The 20,945-nt window shown below is 44.9% G+C and overlaps 1 protein-coding gene across 16 annotated transcripts in view; it reads left to right on the forward strand.

The window, feature by feature from the left end:
- Window positions 1–19,425, forward strand: part of HMBOX1 (homeobox containing 1) — a 115,851-nt gene extending 96,426 nt beyond the window's left edge. For 5 of the 16 annotated variants that reach the window (XM_056486722.1, XM_056486711.1, XM_056486723.1 and 2 more), the window contains 4 exons: window positions 458–553; window positions 1,913–2,007; window positions 2,153–2,254; window positions 5,576–19,425. In XM_056486722.1, the coding sequence (XP_056342697.1) occupies window positions 458–553; window positions 1,913–2,007; window positions 2,153–2,254; window positions 5,576–5,713 (431 nt within the window). In that variant the 3' untranslated portion in view covers window positions 5,714–19,425. The remainder of the gene's footprint in view (window positions 1–457; window positions 554–1,912; window positions 2,008–2,152; window positions 2,255–5,575) is intronic. The other 11 variants (XM_056486713.1, XM_056486712.1, XM_056486715.1 and 8 more) reach the window with 5 other exon arrangements.
- Window positions 19,426–20,945: the final 1,520 nt, after the last annotated feature.

Genomic DNA, 20,945 nt, shown 5'->3' on the forward strand with positions numbered 1-20,945 from the left:
AGGAGCCCCAGGGATGGGGTTTGGTAGTTTTTGGGATCTCAGTTTTGTGCTCAAACTGGAAAAGCAGCCCTTCATTCTCCATTGGCTCTGGATTGAGTTGGTTGAAGCTGCAGAGAAATTCCTGTATTTCAGATTTTTTAAAAAGAAGAAAAGATATTTGGCAGTTAGTGCCACAGCACCTGGACACAGGAATTTGATCCACATAAAGTTCACTTTTTCTCAGTTATAACAACTTGCCAGTGGTGTCTGTTTTCAGGGGTTTATTCCTTAAAATCCCAGGATTGTTTGGGTGAGCAGATCCCAGGACAGGGACAGGGACACTTCCCACTATCCCAGATTGTTCCAAGCTTTGTCCAGCCTGTTTTTTACACTTCCCAGGGATGTGCAGCCACAGCTTCTCTGGAACCCAGTGAGTAACACCACTGAACTGTTCTTTTCCCCTCTGTTGCTTTCCTAGGAAAAAAGTTGTCGGATTTGGAGCGAGTTACCTCTCTCAAAGTGTACAACTGGTTTGCCAACAGGAGGAAGGAGATCAAGAGAAGAGCCAATATTGGTAATGTATCACACAACCTGCCTGCAAGGCTTGGGCTTTGCTCAGGAGAGGTGGCAATTACCTAAGAATAAATTAGTGCAAACACCAGAGGTGCTGACAGCCTCGGGAGAAATGTGGAAGAATTATGAAAATGAGTCCCTTGCTGTTCCAGATTTTTGGTGAAATACATGTAATTTGTAGAATTCTTGTCATCAGTGCAGGAAGAGTGATGCAGTTACAAAGTTTTACTGGAAGATCAGCTTTAAAAAGCAAAATGAGAATTTTTTAGGTGGAAGGAGAGTTGCATTTTCCTCCTTTGAGTATCCAAACTCAAATCTGAAATGAAACCTCAAAGTTGTAAATAAAGGAGATAGAGATGTTGGCAGGTTCACAAAGTTAGTGTGGTGTTTATCCTGGTTATACCTCTGCCCCTGACAGCTTTCCAAGGTTTTGCCCAGGGACAAGTGGCTGGAAAAAAAACATCTTTTTTGTTGATGATCAGGAAAAAACAAAAGTCACTTCAGAGTTAACCCTGTGGGTTCTTAGCTGATTGTAAGGAAATCAAAAGTGACTCTGAACTTGTAGGAAGGAGACCCTCTGATGTGGATAAGGAGAATAAATCACCTCAGTGGCCTGGATTCAACAAACTCCTGCCATTCATAAAAAGTTTGATGTCCTTACTTAGATATTATGCAGAATTACTTTTGTAACACATGGCTGAACAGACATCCATATCTGCTTATTTCCAGTTTTTTTAATTATTTCAGATGTTCCACTATTTTGCCTTATTTCTGAATAAGAAAAAAACTCTTACTGCATCATTTAACACATTACTGAAGTTTAACTAAATTCATTTTTCAAGTAAAAATGGCTTCTCAAAGGGATGGGGGAATAAAGCAAACTCTGTCCAAGGTGAGTGAAGTTTAGTGTTTGGGGAGGAGGTTTGGAAAAAGATTAAAAAGAACCAAAGGGAGCTTTAGATGTATGGAGCCTACAGGAAGATGGATTTATGTGTTTTCAAATCCCTGAAGTGCTTTCAGAAATTTCTCCCATGCATTTTCAGACACTCCCCACCCCCTTGAGTCCTGCCATCCAAACATTCCTTTGCCACTGCAGTGCCTTAGAAATGACTCTGATTTGTGTTAGGAGTGGCTGAAGACAGGGGTTTGTACTCACTGACAAGTCTGGGGGTTGGCAGGGAAGGATTTTAGGCAAAGCAGTGTTTGTACCTGTGCTGCCTTCCCAAATGTTGGAGGGTGAGAGGAAAGGGCTCCTGCAGTCATTCTAACTTCCTGAAAAAATGGAAAAAAACCAAAACCTAGTTCCTTGAACTACTCCAATGCATCAGATAAATGAGGGATCCATTTGCTTTTTTCGAAGAAGCAGCAATCCTGGAGAGCCATGGGATAGATGTACAGAGCCCAGGAGGTCACTCCAACAGCGACGACGTGGACGGCAACGACTACTCGGAGCAGGTGAGCCCTGCAGCCTCCTGAGCCACACTCACAGCACCTGCAAAGGCCCTTTCCCTCTGGAAAACCCTGCTTTGTGTGGCTCTGGTGTCATTGTGGTGGGGAAAGGGGGAGAACTGACCCACGTGGATTTGTTGTCTCACCACAGGACACTTGGCAAGTCCGCAACGGGGAGGAGGAGGGACGGTGTTCTGAGGGAGGCAGAGAAGCTGAGAAGGTAGAAGAAGACAGGAGGATCTGCTCCAAACAAGCAAGTTACCCCCCTCACACCACACACAATGTCTGATTCAAGGCACAGAGCCTCACCTCAGCCAGAGCCCTGCCATTCCCCCACTCTCCTTCCCCAGCACTCCGAGTTCTGTTTCACACTCCTGTGTGTCAGGCACCAACAGTTATCCCAAAACCTGGGCACCTCCTGCACCTCTGATTTCTTTCTGCAAGAAAAGCCCTGTTCTAGCCAGGGCCACACCTGCTGTGAGCTGCTGACCCAGCCCCAGGTATGAGCAGGAGGCAGCCCTGCCCAGGACCCTTCAGGTTCCTTGTTCTGCCTTTCCCAGCAGGATTCTGAGCACTGAGCTCCCTCTGTTCTCTGGGAGAGCCTTTCAGAATCATCCCTCAGACACTGACAGACAGAGGGTGAAGGGTGGGGGGAAAGGATTTAATTAACTCAACTCTGACCTTTATTCAGCCTATATTGTTCTGCCAGAGTGTGCCACTGTTTTAATTGTTTACATGTTACCTGTCCTTTTATTTTGTTTTGTTTTATTTTTGCATTTTAATTCTTGCCTTTTAATTCTCTTTTTCTTGGTTATTTTTAACCCTAGACAGCAACTTCTTTTTTAAATTCTCTAGCAAAAGAATAGCCCTTCCCACACTCTGAACCCTCACCTACCCTAAAGTTGGGGTGCACACCTTCCTGACCTTGCATCCCATTCCCAATTTCCCAGTGCTGGCCAAACCCCCAGGGCTGTGTGTGCCTGGCACCAGTGGCTCAGCCAGTTCACTCAGCTGTTTTTAGAGGAGCTGTTGCAGGTGATCCTGGGCTGGATCACTTTTCAGTGCCTCTTTTGGGAGAAGTGGGAGTTCTCCCTCTCCAAAAGCAGCAGCTGAGTGTCCTGGAATGAGTCCCTGGCACACTTGGCTCTGGCCCAGTTCAGCAGATCCCTGGCAGAGGCTGCTCTGCTCCTGATGGGGATTGAGAACCTGTTTATAGGTCAGCACCAGATTTGGTGGGACCAACTTTTCTGGCTTTCCCATAAAATATTTAGAAACCAGTGCCAAGCCCAGAAAGTTCCCTGTGAGACAGATACAGGGCTGGAATACTGAGGTGGGAGCATGATGTAGATTCCCAAGCTATGCTTTTCTTCTGTGCATTAACCAGCATTCTTTGGAAAGAGAAATAAATTGGTTATTAAAATTGAAAGATCTTTGTTGAGAGGCCTTAGAAATGACATTACTCAGTAATCTGGGCTCCTCTAGGAGGTTTAATTAGTCATTAGCAGCAAAGCAGATTAAATGGCAAGTTCTCCTGATGACCATTTAACATCCCTTAGCTGTTAAACCCAGAAATTCTGTTTTCCACAGCACCACTTAAACTCTAATAAACTTTAAAACACAGAGTTCATCTAGATACTAACCAAGTGCCTAAACCCCCAGATTTTAGGGCTCTGTATTTGTACCATGATGAAGATTTCTGAAAGGCCCTAAAATTTACCAGACCCTTGTTATAAATGAATAAATCCTTTTAAACAACCTCAGGATTTTACCAAATCCTGGAAGATTTTCTTTTTTTGTCCTCAACATTTGCCACCCATTATCTTAATTTAAAAATGTTCTATGCACTTTTTAAATTTCAAATCACACAAGTTCATCCCTGTTGGGAGGCTGATAAATGTTTATCATTTCCTTTCTGTAAATGATAATAATTTAAAAATCAAATATCACAGGGGGATAGCTATTAGTGCCTTGTTTTAAAGAGAGGAAAACCATGATTTTTCCCAAAATTCTATATTTTATTTATGGTGGTTCCAGTCCCCTTCAGTCACTGGTTTTCTTAGCATTCAAAGAGTTTCCAGCATTTTTTCCCCTGTATCTGTGTGAATTCAATATTTTCACAGGATGCTGACTTAAACCAAGGGTTAGGCTCAGTTTGTGTCATGGTTCTGGTCACTAGTAGCAGTTAAAGAAAAAGTACTTCTCTAATATATATAGAATTATTTCATTCTAGTAGCTTCCAGCTTCTGGAAGTCGGTAGTTTTAAGATTCTTCCTGAGTTTCCATAATCTCAAGCAGACAAATTTTCCATGGATTTGTCAAATTCCTGCCTCTTAAAGCCATTTTTAACTTTTATCTGATGTAAAAATCAGTGAATCCTGAACTGAACTGTGCTAAGTGAGCAGTGCTTCCCTTGGATCACATTATCATTCCAGCCAGTGTCTTTGATTATTAGATCATAAAAAACCATGGACAATTGTCCTCTTATTTTCCAATTATTTGTAATAAACATTTATCATATCAACCATCAGCCATTTCTTCCCTAAACTGGAGGACTTGACTCTGTTTAGCTTCTTCTCATGAGGAAGTCTCTTCCCTGGGGATGTTTTTTTTCCTTTGCCTTTTTGGCTTCTGTTGTGGCATCAAATAGAATCAGAGAACCACAGAATGGTTTGGGTTGGAAGGGCCCTTAAAGTTCATCTCTAAAAGAGTGATCAGAACTGGATATTCCAATATAAGCATGGCCCTGTCCCCAGTGATTCCTGTCTTAATTTGCTTTCCTGGCTTAACTTTGTGTATCACTTCTGTCTTTATTCAGTATTTTTTTCCAGAATGGAGTCCTCTACTCCCTGCCTTGCTCTCCTTTGTCTGGCCAGTGAGGGAACCCAGTGAGGGAAAACAATCCTAAACCCAATCCTGAACCCAGTGAGGGAACCCAGTCCTAAACCCATTGAGGGAACCCAATCCTGAACCCAGTCCTGAGCCCAGTCCTGAACCCAGTGAGGGAACCCAATCCTGAACCCAGTCCTGAGCCCAGTCCTGAACCCAGTGAGGGAACTCAATCCTAAACCCAGTCCTGAACCCAGTAGGGAACTCAATCCTAAGCCCAGTCCTGAACCCAGTAGGGAACTCAATCCTAAGCCCAGTCCTGAACCCAGTGAGGGAACTCAATCCTAAGCCCAGTGAGGGAGCCCAATGCTAAATCCATTGAGGGAACCCAGTGAGGGAAAACAATCCTAAAACCAATCCTGAACCCAGTGAGGGAACCCAGTCCTAAAACCAGTGAGGGAACCCAGTGAGGGAAGACAATCCTAAACCAAATCCTGAACCCAGTGAGGGAACTCAATCCTAAACCCAGTGAGGGAACCCAGTGAGAGAACTCAATCCTAAACCCAGTGAGGGACCCCAGTCCTAAACCCAGTGAAGGAAACCAATCCCAAACCCAGTCCCAGACTTGTCCCAAACCCCCCTCATGACCCCGCCCTGTCCCCCACAATCCCCCTGCTCGTTTCTTTCCCCCACTGCTTTCTGGGCTCCTGCAGTAACCTGCCTGTGTCTGCTCCTTCCCCTGTCCCAGGATGACAGCACTAGCCACAGTGACCACCAGGACCCCATTTCCTTGGCTGTGGAGATGGCAGCAGTCAACCACACCATCCTGGCGCTGGCCCGGCAAGGAGCCAGCGAGATCAAGACAGAGGCTCTGGACGACGACTGATGCCAGCAGAGGGGGAGGGTCAAAGCAAGAAGTAACTTAGTTTTAGAAGTAGCACCTTAGCAGACTTTCCTCGGTCCTTAATATGTGTTCCAGTATAACTTTGCAGTTTCTTGTACGTCAGTTAGCTGTTAGGGTCTTGTTCTGTGAAGATGGCATGGTGCCCTCAGCCTTTGCATATACTCTCTCAGTATTAATTCCCAATAAATAATCAATCAACCGACCAACCTCCCTCTCTCCCGGCCCCCAGTGGCTAGAAAGGTAAAATCAAAAAAAAAAAAAGAAAAAAAGAAAAAAAAAAAGAAAAGGAAAAAAAAAAAATCTTGCTGCTCTGTCTTAGCATTCAAAGTGCTTCCAGGTATTTTAGACAGCCCTCAATTCCAAGTCTTAGGCTACACTTAAAATCTTGGATAACCTTAGAGATGGTGTTGAAGCAGATAGTCTGTATGCTTTCCCTGCCCTGAGACTGAAAGGATGCAAGCTGAGGTAGTGGCACAGGGTGGATGGACACCAGACTGGGAGTACCAACAGAGAGTAAAAAGAACACTTAGAAACCCCACTCCAGCATGGGAACAAATGATTTCCAGCTGCAATAAGCCGTGCCTCACTGCTCATACAGTGACTTGACTTTCGGGTGCTGTGCTGAGAATGTCCATTGGAAACACATTCCCACATTTCAGTCGATGCTCACATGTTCAACACAGACATCCTCTACTCTCACAAGCTGGAGGAGTGCTGCCTTCTGCCTCTGGGACCATGCTTGAAGCCCAGCCTGGGATCAAATGAAAACATGAGCTGAATGTCTAATGGACAGCAGTCCACTTCTCAGAACCACTGCTCGTTCTTGGCATGGCTGGCAGTGCCTGCTCAGAAGAGGTCCAGACTCTTTATCCATCTGTCATTAACAATTTCACCTTTCATTCCTCCTCTCTCACCTTTTCTGCCCCCACCCTCCTCCCCTCTCCACTTTGCCACTTTCAAAAGCAATGTTTTCCAGGAAGGTTGTTAAGGTCCCAAGATGGGTGAGTGGATTTTTACTGCCTGTGTCCTGACTAGCCTGAAAGGTAACTGGAGAATTCGACATCTGACCTTTTCTAGATAACCATCAGAGCATAAATATTCTCCTAAATACGAACTTCTTTGGTTTGTTTGAAAGCAGAAGGATCTCTTACCTGAGAAATGGGGTGTGAATGTTTTGTGTTCTCTTTACTCTGTCTTTGTTAAGGTGTGAGAAAGCTATACTGCTACGAGCAATTTAATTAATAATTGGAAGCCATACTGATAATGGATGTGGTAATATTTGTAAAGCAAACCTACTCTAAGTAGCAGGAACTAATGGAATTTTTTTCCTTGATCATATGTAGCACTTTTGTTACTTTTTTCTTAAAGATATTTATATTTGATAAGTCTTTTTTTTATCATTTGAGAATTCCAAATACCAAACAGCAAACTTGCATTACAGAGTCACCCTGCGATCACCTTGTCATCTAGTATCTAAATGATGAACTGTGTGTGCATCTAAGAAAATTACATCTGCTAGCATTGTGTGGAAATGATCTCCTGGCATCCTGATACAATGATATGTTGCTGCCGGTAAGAGGAAACATTTTGATGGAAACAGCACCAGAAGTGTTAGAGAGGGGCAGGGCTGTGTAACATTAACAGAGAACAAATTAAAAACCCACGGAGATTTTTCTATGGAGACACAGATACGAAAGTTTGCATAGAGTTTCCTCCACATTCCACTTTATCTTCCCAGTTTGAGTGGGAATAAAAGAGGGAAACAGCTCAGTCTGGAGGATGGGTTTCCCTTTGCTCCCCTCCAGTTTGGAGCTGGAGCAAAGGGAATTCCTGTTGCTCGCCTTGTTCTCATCCCTCCCTCCCTCCCTCCCTTTTAACTGTCAGAGCTTTGTGACCCTCCAGTGTGGCTCCTCAGCCAGCTCTGAGCCAGCCTGAGCCCTCCAGGTCAGCCTCCCCTGTCCCTGTGGAGCAGCTGCTCCCCAAAGTGCCCCCAGGAGATCCTGTGCTCTCAGAGCCGTGCCACCTTTGTCCCTTGGAAGATCTGTAGGTGGGGCTTGGCCTCAACTTCGCTTATGGATTTCACTGGAAAATTTATGTGCTTTCCTTAGATACAGATCACCAGAGCAGAATGAAGCTGTCTTTTTTTGTTCTGTTTTATTGCATTTCTTGAGTAGAGAAATTCATGAGTAGTGTCAGGGTGGACTCAGGAAAGGCAGGACTTGGATCAGTGACCATTGCACCACTGCAGTTCTTTCCTTACTGCCTGTATGAATGTTTTGCTACTAAGGAGTGAAAGGATGGGGAGAGCTTTTATTTCTGTTTTTTGCACAGCAGAATGATGGAGCAAACTGGAGCCTTAGTGGAATTTTACCTACTTATTCATTCCACAGTCACACCCTGAGCTGACAAGCAACATCCAGGATTTATAGTAAAGAGATTTTAATAATCGATGACCTCTTTACGTTGGGCTTGCCACCACCATTTGTTCTGGCTGTTTCATTTTCAAAAGAACAGACTCAAACTGCTGGACAGCTGCAATTTTAAAAGAAATATTGCTTATTGCTTACTGTAGTATCTGTAAAAAAAAAAAAAAAAAAGGCATTGTTTGAGGCTTTGCCTTTTTAAAGCAATAGGGAAGAATAAAAATAGTATTAGAACTTCTGTATCCTGATTATAGGTTCATGTGATGCAGGATCAAAGTAACACCAGTGAAATTGTGTGTCTGTACCATCTAGTGTGGAATAATCTGCTCTTAATTCTGTTTGTCACTGTCAGGAAGCTGCTGACATCCCCCACCAGTATCTTCTCTGAAGGTTAAACAGGTGAAAACCCCTTATGAGTGACTGGAGACTGGCAGATCTTTCTGGGCTGTACATCCCAGTTTTCTGCCTTCCCACATCATCATCTTCCCAGAGAAAATATCCAAAATCTGGGGAATCAGCCCCTTGGTTCTGTGGGGTCATGGTTTGGGGTGTGTCTGTTCTGGCCTCTCTTTGGGCATCAGGAGATGCAAGTGGGACCTCAGAGGAGGCAGTGGGATCTCAGCTGTGCCCAGGCTGCTCCTGGCAGGTTGTTCCCTTCCTTCTGCAACTTCCTAAGGAGCCATTTGCAGCTGGTCAGTCCCTTTTTGGTTTGAGGTGAATTATCTGCAGTGGGACAGGTGCTGATGTGATGAGACAGGAGTGTGATCTGGAGTAAGTGGAAGAATCAGTGAGGGTGTGTCCTGGAATTCAGGAATCCTGGAATTCTTTTTTTTGGTTTTATTTCCACAATATGGGAGTTGTCTTTGTCTTTCTGTCTGTGGGTTTCCTTGGGAATGAAGCCTCATTTGGTAGCACTGCAGTGGAGGGACACTTTGTTGTAGCCAGGCTGGAGTCACTGCATTTGTCCTCTGAGGGTTCCCTTCAAGTGGCTCTGGTGGCAGATCTGAGCAAACTTTTTGTTCTGTGAACAGAGAAGTTAATTTAAGAAGCTCCTCATCTGTGATGGTCACAGATTGCTTTTACCTTCACAGAGTGAGTTTTGGCTGATATTTTGTCCCTCATAAAGTCCTTTTACTTGAGTTTTATTCTCTGACCGTCTTCTTAAAACAACAATTTCTACCTCCACTTCTTTTCTGGATTTTTTTTGGTATTGAGTTTTTATTTCCCCCCATCCTTTTTGCTGAAGTATGAGGTCCCAAACATTTGCAAAAGCGTTATGAGTTGATAAAAAATCAGCAGCTTGTTTTCTGTTGATCTTCTGAATCCCCTGTAGACACATGTGTGGTTCTAGTGAAATCCTGTGCTGGATGTGCACCCTTGCAGCAATTAAGGAATCTCATTGAGAGCCTTCAGGGGGTCATGGAAAGGGTTTAGACCCTCTGTCCATCATGTGGGACCACTGAGGGGGGACATGGAGCACATCTCACATAGTGGGAGATGGCAGGAGCTGGGATTGTCCAGGCTGCCTCTGGGTGCATCCCAGATTTTGGGGTTTAACTGTCTTAACAAATTAGTTCTAACTTGGGGGTCCAGTGCAGGGTCAGGAGTTGGGCTTTGATGATCCTTGTGGGTCCCTTCCAGCTCAGGATATTCTGTGATTGCAGAGAAGGCAGAGCCAGACTTTTCTCAGAGGTGCCCAGCAAAAACCTGAGGGGCAGAGGGCTAAAGCTGCATTAAGGAAAATCCCAGATGAATATAAATAGAAATATTTTCATGCACAGTGGAAGAAATGGCCCAGAAAGTCAGTGAAAGTCTCATCCTTGGGGATTCTCAAAATTCAACTGGACAGGGTTGGATTAGAAACCTCCAGAGTCTCTTCTGACCTAAATTATTCTGATTCTGTGCAGACCTGCTCAGGTTGAGGTGTTCCCTAATTGTTGACTTGTTTAAAGAAATTCTTTTAATCTGTTGAGGGTTTTTTTCTGTTTTGCTGTTCATAAAAATGATCTTTGCTAGTTTACTAATAGAGAGGAGCTTTATTTGCAGGGTCTGGCTCCAGGCTCCAATCAAGCCATAAGTTAGAGATTTCATTAATTATTTGCTCTGTTTACACAGTTCTTCAGGGATATTTGACTTATTCTGTTTGTTTCATTGCCTAGCATCAGACTGGTAAGTTTTTCATGTTTTTGTCACATTTGTGATTTTTAGATCAGTTTTTGCCTTCATTTGTGAAGACTTATCTTTGTCTTGCTGCTGTGAGTACAAGTGAGAAACTCCACATAGCTGAACCTACTTCAGGAAAAACTGGGGTTAACTCAATCCCACTGGTGACTGTTTTGATAAGCCAGAAATTTTGGGTGAATAAATCACAAATTGGTGATTATTAGGATCTGAAAGGGCTTGATTGGGAAAAAATCAGATTATGCTCACTTGGATCCCCCTTTTCTTATGCTGTTGGCCACTTCTAAGAAAAGCAGTGTGATATTTGAAATGGGTTTTATTTTTCATACAGATAAACCCACTGAAATTGGTGTAAGAATTCTCCAAACTCAAAATTGCTGCTTGATGCAGGATGTTGGTTCCCTGTGTGTGATCCTAACTGGAATCCAAAGCTGGATCACACTTTCCTTTGCAAATTGCTAAATTCACTGTGAGGCTCTGCCCATAATCCTGAGCTGTGGGTGTTCAGCTGGGGATGGTTTTCAACTCCTCCTTCTTTATCCCAACTCATTTTAATTAATATTTGTAATAATGTTCCTCCTCCAGCTCCATCATGGTGCAGCCCCCACTTTCCAGTGCTCATCAGCTTCTTTCAAACTCCTTGTGTAATTACCAGCAGATTTTAATTTTGTCAAAACTTTGCTCTTATTTTATCTGGGTTTTCCCACTCAAGTAGCTCTTGCACTCTTGGAAGTTATTTGACTTGATAATATTATTTTGATCAAAGTCTTAAGCTTGTAGGCAATAATCTTTGGTTTGGTGCAGCTTTTGGCATTTGGCAGGAATCTTTGTTGGCAGGATTGGTCTGAAAATTGTGTTACATGTCAGTGACTTTAATATATGTTCCTTACATGGATTTTGTGTGTTTGTAGCAGCAGTCAGGGGTTGGATCCTGATCCCAGCTACTTAGTGGAGTTTTGTGGAGTTTTCACTGTGATTCCTTGGAAGGGAAGGTTGATGGCCTGACCAAAAAACCATTTTGCAGTTCCCAGGAAGATTTGCAGAGACATTTCAACCTAAATCGTTTCCCCTTGGGCTCTTGAGCAGCTGGGATATTTACTCAGGATATTGGATCAGTTATTGGCCAGAAGGGATTTGGTACAGCCCTAAAACCTTCATTTCAGCCTCACTTTCTGCTGTCAAATTTGTGGGGTTTAAACTGTCTGACTAAAGACATTGCACATTCATGAAAACCAGAGGCATTCTAGAGGTGGCAGCTACAAATCCAAATCTAAAGTACACTGAAATTATCCTTTTTGAATGTGTTACAACTGAAAGAGCGTGGTGGAATGTTTTGAGGACTGTCAGGAAGGTGACAGTGACTTGATGTTGGGTTTTGTCCAACAAATGTAGATCAAATCAAATCAAACCTCAGTGGCAGCACTGAGGCAGAGGGAGAAAAATTTCAGCTCTTCTACTAAAGAGATTGTTGCCATCCTTGGCCTTAGGTTTTGTCACTTAAAAACAGCCTGGAATTGTTTGTTTTGTGGTTTATATCAGAAAATCGTGGGATGGGTTGAGTGGGAAGGGATTTTAAAGAGCATCCAGCCCTGTTGTTCCAAGCCCCAGTGTCCATCCTGGCCTTGCACACTTGCAGGGATGGAGCAGCCACAACTGCTAGAAAAGAATTTGCCATTTGAAAGACGGGAAAATGGACAGAACATTTTAAATGCCTCTTTTAATCAGGCTGCTGCAGCAGAAGAAGCAAAGAGCTCGATGGCTGGAGCTCTGTGCCATCCTTTCAGGGAGATCTGGAGTGCTCCAGCCAAGAGCTGAAGCAGGAGTGGAGTGAAACCATTGAGCTGCTGCTGGGCTTTTGATGTTTCTGTATGTGCAGAGCATCTCTGCTCAGCTGCCTTGGCAGAGGCTCCCGTGCCATTTATCCCCTCTCTGCTCAATGGCAGGGGTGTGCTGTGCTGATCAAAACAGCAGCACACTTGTGCTGAATCCTTTCAGCCCGCAGCCAGGGTAATTGGGATGGGCAGGATAAATGCAGGGGAGGGTGGCATCACACTGGTGGCAGCTCTTTTCAGTGCCTGGGTGTCCCTGACGGGTAATTAGCAGCTTCAGAGCCGCGGGGATTGGCACGGCCCTGATGAAAAGGGTTCTGTCTTTTCTGCGCTTGAAAACAGGAGAGCTCCCGCCCCCTCATTCTGTTTTAACGCTGTTATTAGTGACACTTGGAACACAGCTCCTCTGTAAACTCAGTAATGACCTCGGTGAATGGGGCTGAGCCCAGCTCAGTTCTCTGTGCAAAGCTGCTCCTGCTCTGTGTCCCTCTGTCACTCCTGGGAGCCTGGCAGACAAAGAGGACACTTGGTTGTGGCAGCCCGGAACAGATTGCCTGCTTTAGCTCTGCTGGCTCATTTGGGGTTTAAGGAGATGAAGAGGATGAGCCAGGAGCTGCACTGGAGCCATCCAGAGCTTTCACCTGTGTGCAGGTGGAGTTTCCTTGCAGCAGGGAATGTCCCTGGCTCCTGGGTGCCACTCCAGATTCCCATTCCCTCTTGGGAAGCCTTAGCAGCACTTGTTGCCATGTTCTGCTCCAGCTTCTCTTTTAACTAACACAGTGTAGTGATAGGAGCTAACTCCCCTTTTTCCTTAAAAAAATCCCAAAATTTCCCCCCACAGGAGAGTTGGCTGGACACCATCCTTGCCCTTCACCAGGATATCTGGTGGTGACCCAAAATACCATTATTTCCTCTGATCTGTTGCTAGATTCTCCAAAAGCATCTGCCATAGGGTGTTCTGTGCCTTTTAAATCCTTTTTTGTGAGTATCTCTTGCCCACTGAGCACTGCAGAGCCTGTGCTCCATTTTTGCCCTTAACTTCCTTGACCAGATTTTTCCATAGTGCTGTTCTTCATTTATCAGGCAGGTTTCCACTTTGTTGGCATGTAAAGATGCTTAGAGGGACTATTGAGGCAAATTTAGTAAAACTAGCAGGTTCCTCTCACCAAAAAACTCCAGAGAGAATTTAGGGACTTCCTTAGGCTCTTCTTGAAATCTTGCAGTTACTTTTCAGCTTCTTTGCACTGAAATCCTTGTGAACCCCAGTTCAGAGCAGAGCTGTGCCCGTGGGTACTTCAGTTCTTCCAGCACAGTTCCCACCACTGCACCCACAGTAGCAATGGGAACAACTTCACTTTTAGAAAATACATTTTTAGACTTTCACTTGCTGCTGTCACTGGCCTCAATTCAGCTTCCCATCCTCCTCTCCCCTCTCCTTAACTAATTAAAGTCTTCCTTGTTATGGCAAGGTGGCAGATGTAGCTTAAATAACCCACCTCTTTAATTAAGAGGTTGGATTCAGCCTTCTGAGATATATTTGACATCATTGGAGATTTAAAAATATATTTTACTTACACAGTTTATCCATCAGATCGCTCAAGGAGGGCAGAGAGATAATGAAAGTAAATTATTAATTAATATTTCTCACCCAGTATATTCCATTAAGAATATTGAGCATTTATTCTATTCCTCAAAGCATGTTTGACTTTGGATAGAATTTTTTTTTTTTTTGAAGTCTGCCTGCTGATGAAGTTCCTGCTTTGACAGGGCTGGAGGGACAGGGTGGAAAATACCCTTCAGGAGCCAACCAGAGCCAGGAATTCCAAACAGAACTCCCTGAGCAGGTTTTCCATTTCCTTTCTGCATTGGGAGCAGATCTTTTCAAGCCCAACATGCCACAGACTGCCCCTGACACATCCAACTGTTCTTACCTGCAAAACCACTGGTAAAATTAGGGAGTGAAAACAGCAGCAGTGAAGAGTGATGCAGAATAGAGAGATACTTTCAGTTAGGGTTGGGTTTGTTTTTTATTTTATTTTATTTTATTTTATTTTTTTAATGAATAGATGGAATGGGAGTTTGCATCAGGACTGTGGGAGGCCACCCAACCTTCAGGGTCTCCTTGGAGGTGACAGGCTGGTCCCTTCTGGCCTTAATTGTAAATCTGTGACTCCAAAGAGATCAAATGTGTCTTTTCCCTTTAGAACTTGTTCAGAATATTGAATAGTTTGTAGAGATTTGAGCTCTGGAGGGGTTCTCTGCAGCAAGAACTTTCCATCAGAGAACATGTTGTGCCTTATGTCTCTGAGCCCAGTTCCAGATCCAAACAATAAAAATCTTGTACCATTACCCCAAAAATTCAGCATAAATAGAATAAACAGAATTAATAAATAAATAGAATTTGATCAGTTACAGCCATTTCTTTGGGCTGCAGTGCCTCAGCAGCTGATTTTTACAAATACAGAAGGTTTCACAAAGGTTTCTCTTGCACACTGTGTCTCCTCCTTTCCTCCATTCCTTGAATTCCTGTGGAGAGTCTGAGCTCAGCTCAGCTCAGCTCCTCAACTGCTCTGAGCCATTTCCTTCCCTCTGAATTGATTCTTGCTACTGAATTTGTCACATCAGTTTCCCAGATTTCAGTGCTTCTCATAGAAATAATTTCTGTTTCATGCAAGCTCCCTCACACCCTGACAATCCCATTTTTCCTGTTCTGAGGTGCTCTGACCTGAAGCTGTTGTCCTTGCAGCCCCCAAGAAAGGGATTTTTGTTGTTCCCACCCTATAAAAACCTATCCAGTGCTAAGCAGAAGCTCCCAGATTTTCTGCTCTGGGGTTTCCCAGCTCTCAGCCCTTTCTCCCTTCCCTCGTTGCAGTTTCCTGATTAGAAAATCACAGAAATAGCAATTTTTAAGTATAATTTTTTTATTATTACTTGGACTGTCTTTTTTTTGTACTGGGAAGATTTGTTTACTGGGAAACATTCCCCTTTCCTTTGGCCTTTGAGATGGTGCTGTATCCATTAGTTACTTGAAGTCAGAGTTTCTATGAAATAAATAAGAATAATTTTATCTACTTTGGCCAGTTGAAAAAAAAAAATCAGCTCATAAATTCAGCCAGTTTACAGCAGGTTCTTCCCTTGCACAGTCCTGTGTGAAATCAGGTGGTTGGACCATGGCAGAGGGACAAGGTGCAAATGTTTTTTTTATAGAATTGTGGAATGGTTTGGGTTGGAAGAGACCTTAAAGCTCATCCAGTTCCTCCCTCTGCCATGGGCAGGGACATCTCCTACCCCAGGTTACTCCAAACCCTGCCCAGCCTGGACTTTTTTTTTTGTTCCAGTTTATTTTGCCTTGCTTGCAGTGGATTTTCCCAGTTTGGGTCCCTGTTTTGATGTGGGTGTTTGGGACAGGATGCCTGGATTTGCTTTCCCAGAACCTGCTGCTTCCCTTGGACACTTCATTTCTCCAGGGTTAGGGATCCCTCACTGCAGCCAGAGTAGCTTTTGATTATTATTCAAAATTTGCTTTAGGCTGGAAAATCTTGAAGTCATTTTTCCAAATGAAAAATCACAGTGAAAACAGAGTTTGGATTTTGAGCTTCCCATCTTCCAGTGTTACCCACTGAATTTTCTCTTCTTTTTTTTTTTTTGTTTCTGTGTGAATTTGGGTGTCACCCTGAGCCCTGTGCTGACCTGAAGCTGGTGATTGATTTTTGGTCACAGCCCTGTTTGATGTTTCAGGAGGGACAAATTCCCCATTCCATCACCCAGTACAAACCCCAAAGCAAAACCCCTTTTTCCCTTCTCTTGGCTCCAGGAATGTCTGAGTCTCATCAGAAGCTCCCTGATTTTGCTGCTGGAGTTCTGGCTGGTTCTGGGCAGCATTTCTCCCACCTGGCTGAGGCTGGGAGTGTCCCTTGAAGGTAACCCAGGAGTAGCAGATTGAAACTCAGTTCTGTAGAGGGTGACAAGTCAGAGCCAGCTGTGAGCTCTTCTCCTGCACATTGCCTTGCCTGTCTTCTCTTGTCTTCATCATCTTCCCAAGGCTGCTGAAAGCTGGGAAGTGGGAGATGGGTGCTGTACTTCTTTCATTTTAGGGTTGTTTTTTTTCTTAGTGTGGATTTAAAAAGTGCCTAAGTGAGGAACAGGACTCCAGAGTGAGCTGGAGGAACAGGATTAGACCTCATTTCCCTCTTGAAGAGCCCTCCCTGCATCCTTCCCTCTGCACATCCCTCCAGCCATCTGGAGCCCAGCAGAACCTGGCTGGGAAAATCTCCCTGTTCCTTCCTCGTGCCCCCCTTGGTTCTCAGTCTGTGGGGGATTCTCATTTCTCAGCCAGACCTTTGCAATCTCTGATTTGGGGTGGATGGCAAAGAGGGGGGAAGCTTGGATGGAGTTGAGTAGGAAACTGCCTCTTGGATTGCAGATACAGGGAGCAGCAAAACCAGGTCTGGGTGGGAAAAGCTGATGAGCTTCTTGCTCTCCTCCTTTGGAATCACAGAATGGTTTGGGTTGGAATGAACCCCAAAAACCATCCAGTCCCACCCCCTGCCATGGGCAGGGCTCCTCCCACTATCCCAGTTGCTCCAGGCCTTGTCCAGCCTGGAACATTCCCAGGGATGGGCCAGCAAAACCTCTCTGGAATCCCAAAGGCAGTTTCTTCCTATATTCTTAATTATTTCTGAGTTTATCATAATGGCACCTGCTAAACATTTTGTCCAAATAATCCTAACCCTTGGCAGGTGGTTCTAATTTTGTAAAGGTGAGAATTTTATGTGGGTTTAAAGAATAAAGGTATCAGTGATAGTTTAAAAAATTGATTTAAGGAGGATTTCTTCTGACCAGAGTGAAAGGAGGTAACAGAACACTATGAAGGTGTTTTAGTACCACTTAAGGGTTCAGCAAATGAAAGCAATCCCTGTATAGAAGTTTTATTTTTCATTAGCAACAAAATGTTTTCACTCTGTCAGCATGTGAGGTGGGAAAGCTTGGGACAGGAGTGCTGGCAAGGAAAGCTGTGAGGACATCTCTGCAGAGGGCAGGAACAGCCCCTGGGGAGTGGGAAATCCACTTTTTTGGAGCCTGTGGCACACACAGAGCCTGGCCCTGCTCTGAGAGGCCTTTTGGAAGTGACATTTCCCCTGAGAGGTGATTGTCACTGCAGGTGTTGGTGACAGGATGGATGCAGACCCAGAGTGAGGGCACAGTGGGACAGCTCAGAGCCACAGAAAGGCAGAGCAGAACCCCAGGGAGGTTCCTCAGCCCCAGTTCTGTGTCTCAGCTTTGTCCCACTGTCCCCTCCAGCTGGGGCTGGGTGCTGGGGGGGCTCCTGTCCCCTCAGTGCCACCAGGTGTGTCAGTGACACCAAGAGGAGAGTGTCCCATCCCTGCCCTGTCCATTCCTGCCCCAGCTGCTGCTTGGGGCCTGTCTCTATCTGCTGTAGGTGTCCTGCCTACCTCAAGAGGAAACCATGGGATGCTGGAGTGGTGTGCTCACTCACCCTCTGGGCACTTCTCCATGAGCACTAGTGCACACTCACACTCACACTCACACTGGAATGTATATTCTCCTCCCCCCTGCCCCCAGATAACCTCTTGACCTGATCCTTGCTGTAGCCACCACCAACTCCTCTTGCAAATTGGATGCTGCTTTAAATGTGAAAACAAATGTTCAAGAAGCTATAAAACCTGAATGAAAGCTAAAGCTGAATTTATAAAGCCTTGTTGCATATGAGCCAAAAGTGCAAAAAGCTCTATATAATGAACTAACCTGCCACTCATATAAATATAAATATATATAAATATATTAAAATCAGACTGTTCTACAAAATTGTGTATTTGTATTTTTGTGTACGTACAATTTTCTGCTAAGCAGAAGGAGGATGTAGTATAGGATGATGTGAGAAGAGATTTTGTTTAATCATATTTCTTTGTTACTTATTTTTGTTAACATCCAGATGCCTGTCTTTGTCTTATGTGTATGACACTGTTCCAAAGGTGCAGTATCCCTCTCCTGCTGTGAGTCCAACCTCCTTCCTCCACAGGGAGTGAGTCAGGTGATGTCCCTCATCATCATCATCATCATCATCATCATCATCATCATCATCATCATCATCATCATCATCCCCTTCAGTTCCACCTTGGTCTTGATCTTAGGGGCTGCTTGTTCAGCTGAAAGACAAGACGTCTCACTGTTGTGTCCTTGCTGCTCCTCCTCAATATTCATGTTGGCTCCTCTGCACCTTTCCCTGCTCTGCTGCTGCTCCTCAGCTGAGTGGAGTGGATAGGCTGGGAGGGAGGAGGAGCAGGTGCTCGTGGTGGGAAGTTGGTGAAGGTGGTGCCAGGGTGAACCTGCCAGAGCCAGGGGGATGGAGGGAGCTCCTCCTGTTCCCCCCTGGCTGCTCCTGGGGCTTTGGCTGTCAGGAGGAGCTGATGGGTTCTGACTCTGTGCCCCCCAGACATCCACCCCAGCCCCTGCTGCCTTTGGGGCTCTTGGACTCTTTGCTCTGGGGAACTTGGAGCAGCCTTGGGAGGCTCCAGCTGTGAAGTGAAGGCACAGAGTGTTGAGCAGAACATTCCAAACTCTTCTCCTTGATCTGCAAGGTGCTGCTGGCTCCCTGGGGGAGATAAGGAATGGTGTAGGAAACCTGAAACCCCTGGGAAATGTTATTTATCCATCACAGAGAACTATCCAGGCAAACAGGGCCAGAGGAAACTGGACAGAACAGGAGGTGGGGGAGTAAGTGATGGAAAGCTTGAGGCAGATGATGGAAGTTCACCTTCACTCCCACCACAGTCCCTTGAGGAAACTGGTCCAGCCTCCATCCCAGTGCCCATCACACCTTCCCCTGGCAGCAGGTGCTGTTAAACCATCAACCTCTCCCCTTGTGCCCTTTTTTTCCTTTTAATTTAATCCCTGCCTTTGTCAGAGCTGACCCGTGGCCTGGGAGAGTGATACTGCACCTTCCACGTAGGGCTCATATTTATAACAATGTGTAATGACTGTAGCAAAAGTCCTTGTTTCTGTATGTGAATGGACAGAGAAACAAGTGCTCTATTGTATTGATTAAAATAGTTCAAATGAGTCCTGTATCATTGTATCTCCTATTCTGGATTAGTGCCTTTTGGACAGTAGACTGTTCTGTAATTAAAATGTAGTATAACTGCTTTTTTGTACAGTTTTGTTTTAATAAAACTTTTTTTTAATTTGTGTTTATTTTAGTATTGTACCTATTAGAAAATAAAAATGTATAACTCAACACTGACCCTTTTCTTTCATTGTCTTTTTTTTTTGTGCAGGGTTTGTGACCTAAAATGTGTAGAAAATTTGGATTTGTTTGGGGGAAAATGAATTCTTTGTGCATTCCTGCTCTGGAAGGAGGATGGTGGATTTGAAGCAGTGGAATCACTTGGGATTTGAGCCATGAGCTGATTCCATGAGCTGATTTTTGGGGCTCTTTCCACTCAAAGGGGATGTTGAGAGTGGAGTTTTCCCTCCTTTGCCTGGGGAAGTTTTGCAGTTTTGCCTCCTTTGTCACAGGTAGAAGTTGCTGGCCATGCAAAGCTGTTGTGTCCTTGGAGATGGTGCCCTTCCCTCTGGGAGCCTCCCCCACCTCAGGAAGGGCCCTGTGGGTCCCTCCAGCAATAAAATCTCCTGCTCAAGCAGCTGAAGGTCTGGAGGGAGCAGAGCTTGGGGCCACTCGGTGCTAAAACCAAAAGATGTTGAATTATTGAATAATTATTGGGTAGTTTTGAGAAGCCCAAGGCAGGAGGGGCTGTGGCTGCTCTTGGAGCAGCTTGGGGGGGTCTCAGAGAGGGTTTATGGGGTGGGTGGGTGGGGAAAAGCTTCCTCAGAATGGGAAAAAATTCCTGCAGGGTGGAAGCTGAGCTGGGTGACAGCAAAGACACAAAGTCACAGGAATTGATTTAATCAGTGAAATGGTGTCTGGTTACAATCAGGATGTGCAGCTGTGGTTGGGGGTTTGCTCAGGATGGACACCCCAAAACGGGGGAAGGCAGATGATGAACAATGGACTTCAGGGATGGAAACACCTTTCTGAATGCTCCTTGTGCCTCTCAAAGAGGGGGATAAATTTTATCTTAACCCTCCCCATCATCAGCAGCCAGAGCTGCTGAGTTTGCAGAGGGAATTTTCTGGAGGGAAGAGGCTGAGGATCATGGAATCCCAGAGTGGTTTGGGATGGAAGGGACCTCAAAGCTCATCAGTCCCACCCCTGCCATGGCAGGGACACCTCCCACCCTCCCAGGCTGCTCCAGGTTCCATCCAGTCTGCCCTTGGACACTTCCAGGGACGGGAAAAGCACTTCTAGGGGTGCATTCCCACCTGGGATGCTGCATGAACCCACTCTGTCCTTCACAGCTAAAAACCAGGAATACAGAAAAGCTCCACTTGGAGATAAACACAAGAGGAATAAATCCACATTGGAGTGCTGGGCTTTGCAAAGAAGCTGCACTTCCAGCCCTTTGGTGGGAAACAGATTGATCAGGTTAAAAACAATAATTTATCACAGGTTGGTGCCCAAAGGGGAGCAAAGCCCCCTTGGAATTGAGCCCAGCTCAAGGCAGGGCAGCTCCTCCCCCACTCAGGGGCAAAGTGTTTGAAGCCAAGTGAGGCTGATGGAATCAGTGCTAATTTGAAGGAAAATGGGAAAAAAAAAAAGGTGTTCTTTGTTAGTTTTGGAGGTTTCTAAAAAAATTATTTTCCTGCTCTTTTTGATGGGAGCCTTTTCAAGGCAGCTTTGGCTGGAACAGAACGGGGAAGGTG

The sequence above is a fragment of the Oenanthe melanoleuca genome, chromosome 3, assembly GCF_029582105.1.
Source record: "Oenanthe melanoleuca isolate GR-GAL-2019-014 chromosome 3, OMel1.0, whole genome shotgun sequence".
Taxonomy (NCBI): domain Eukaryota; kingdom Metazoa; phylum Chordata; class Aves; order Passeriformes; family Muscicapidae; genus Oenanthe; species Oenanthe melanoleuca.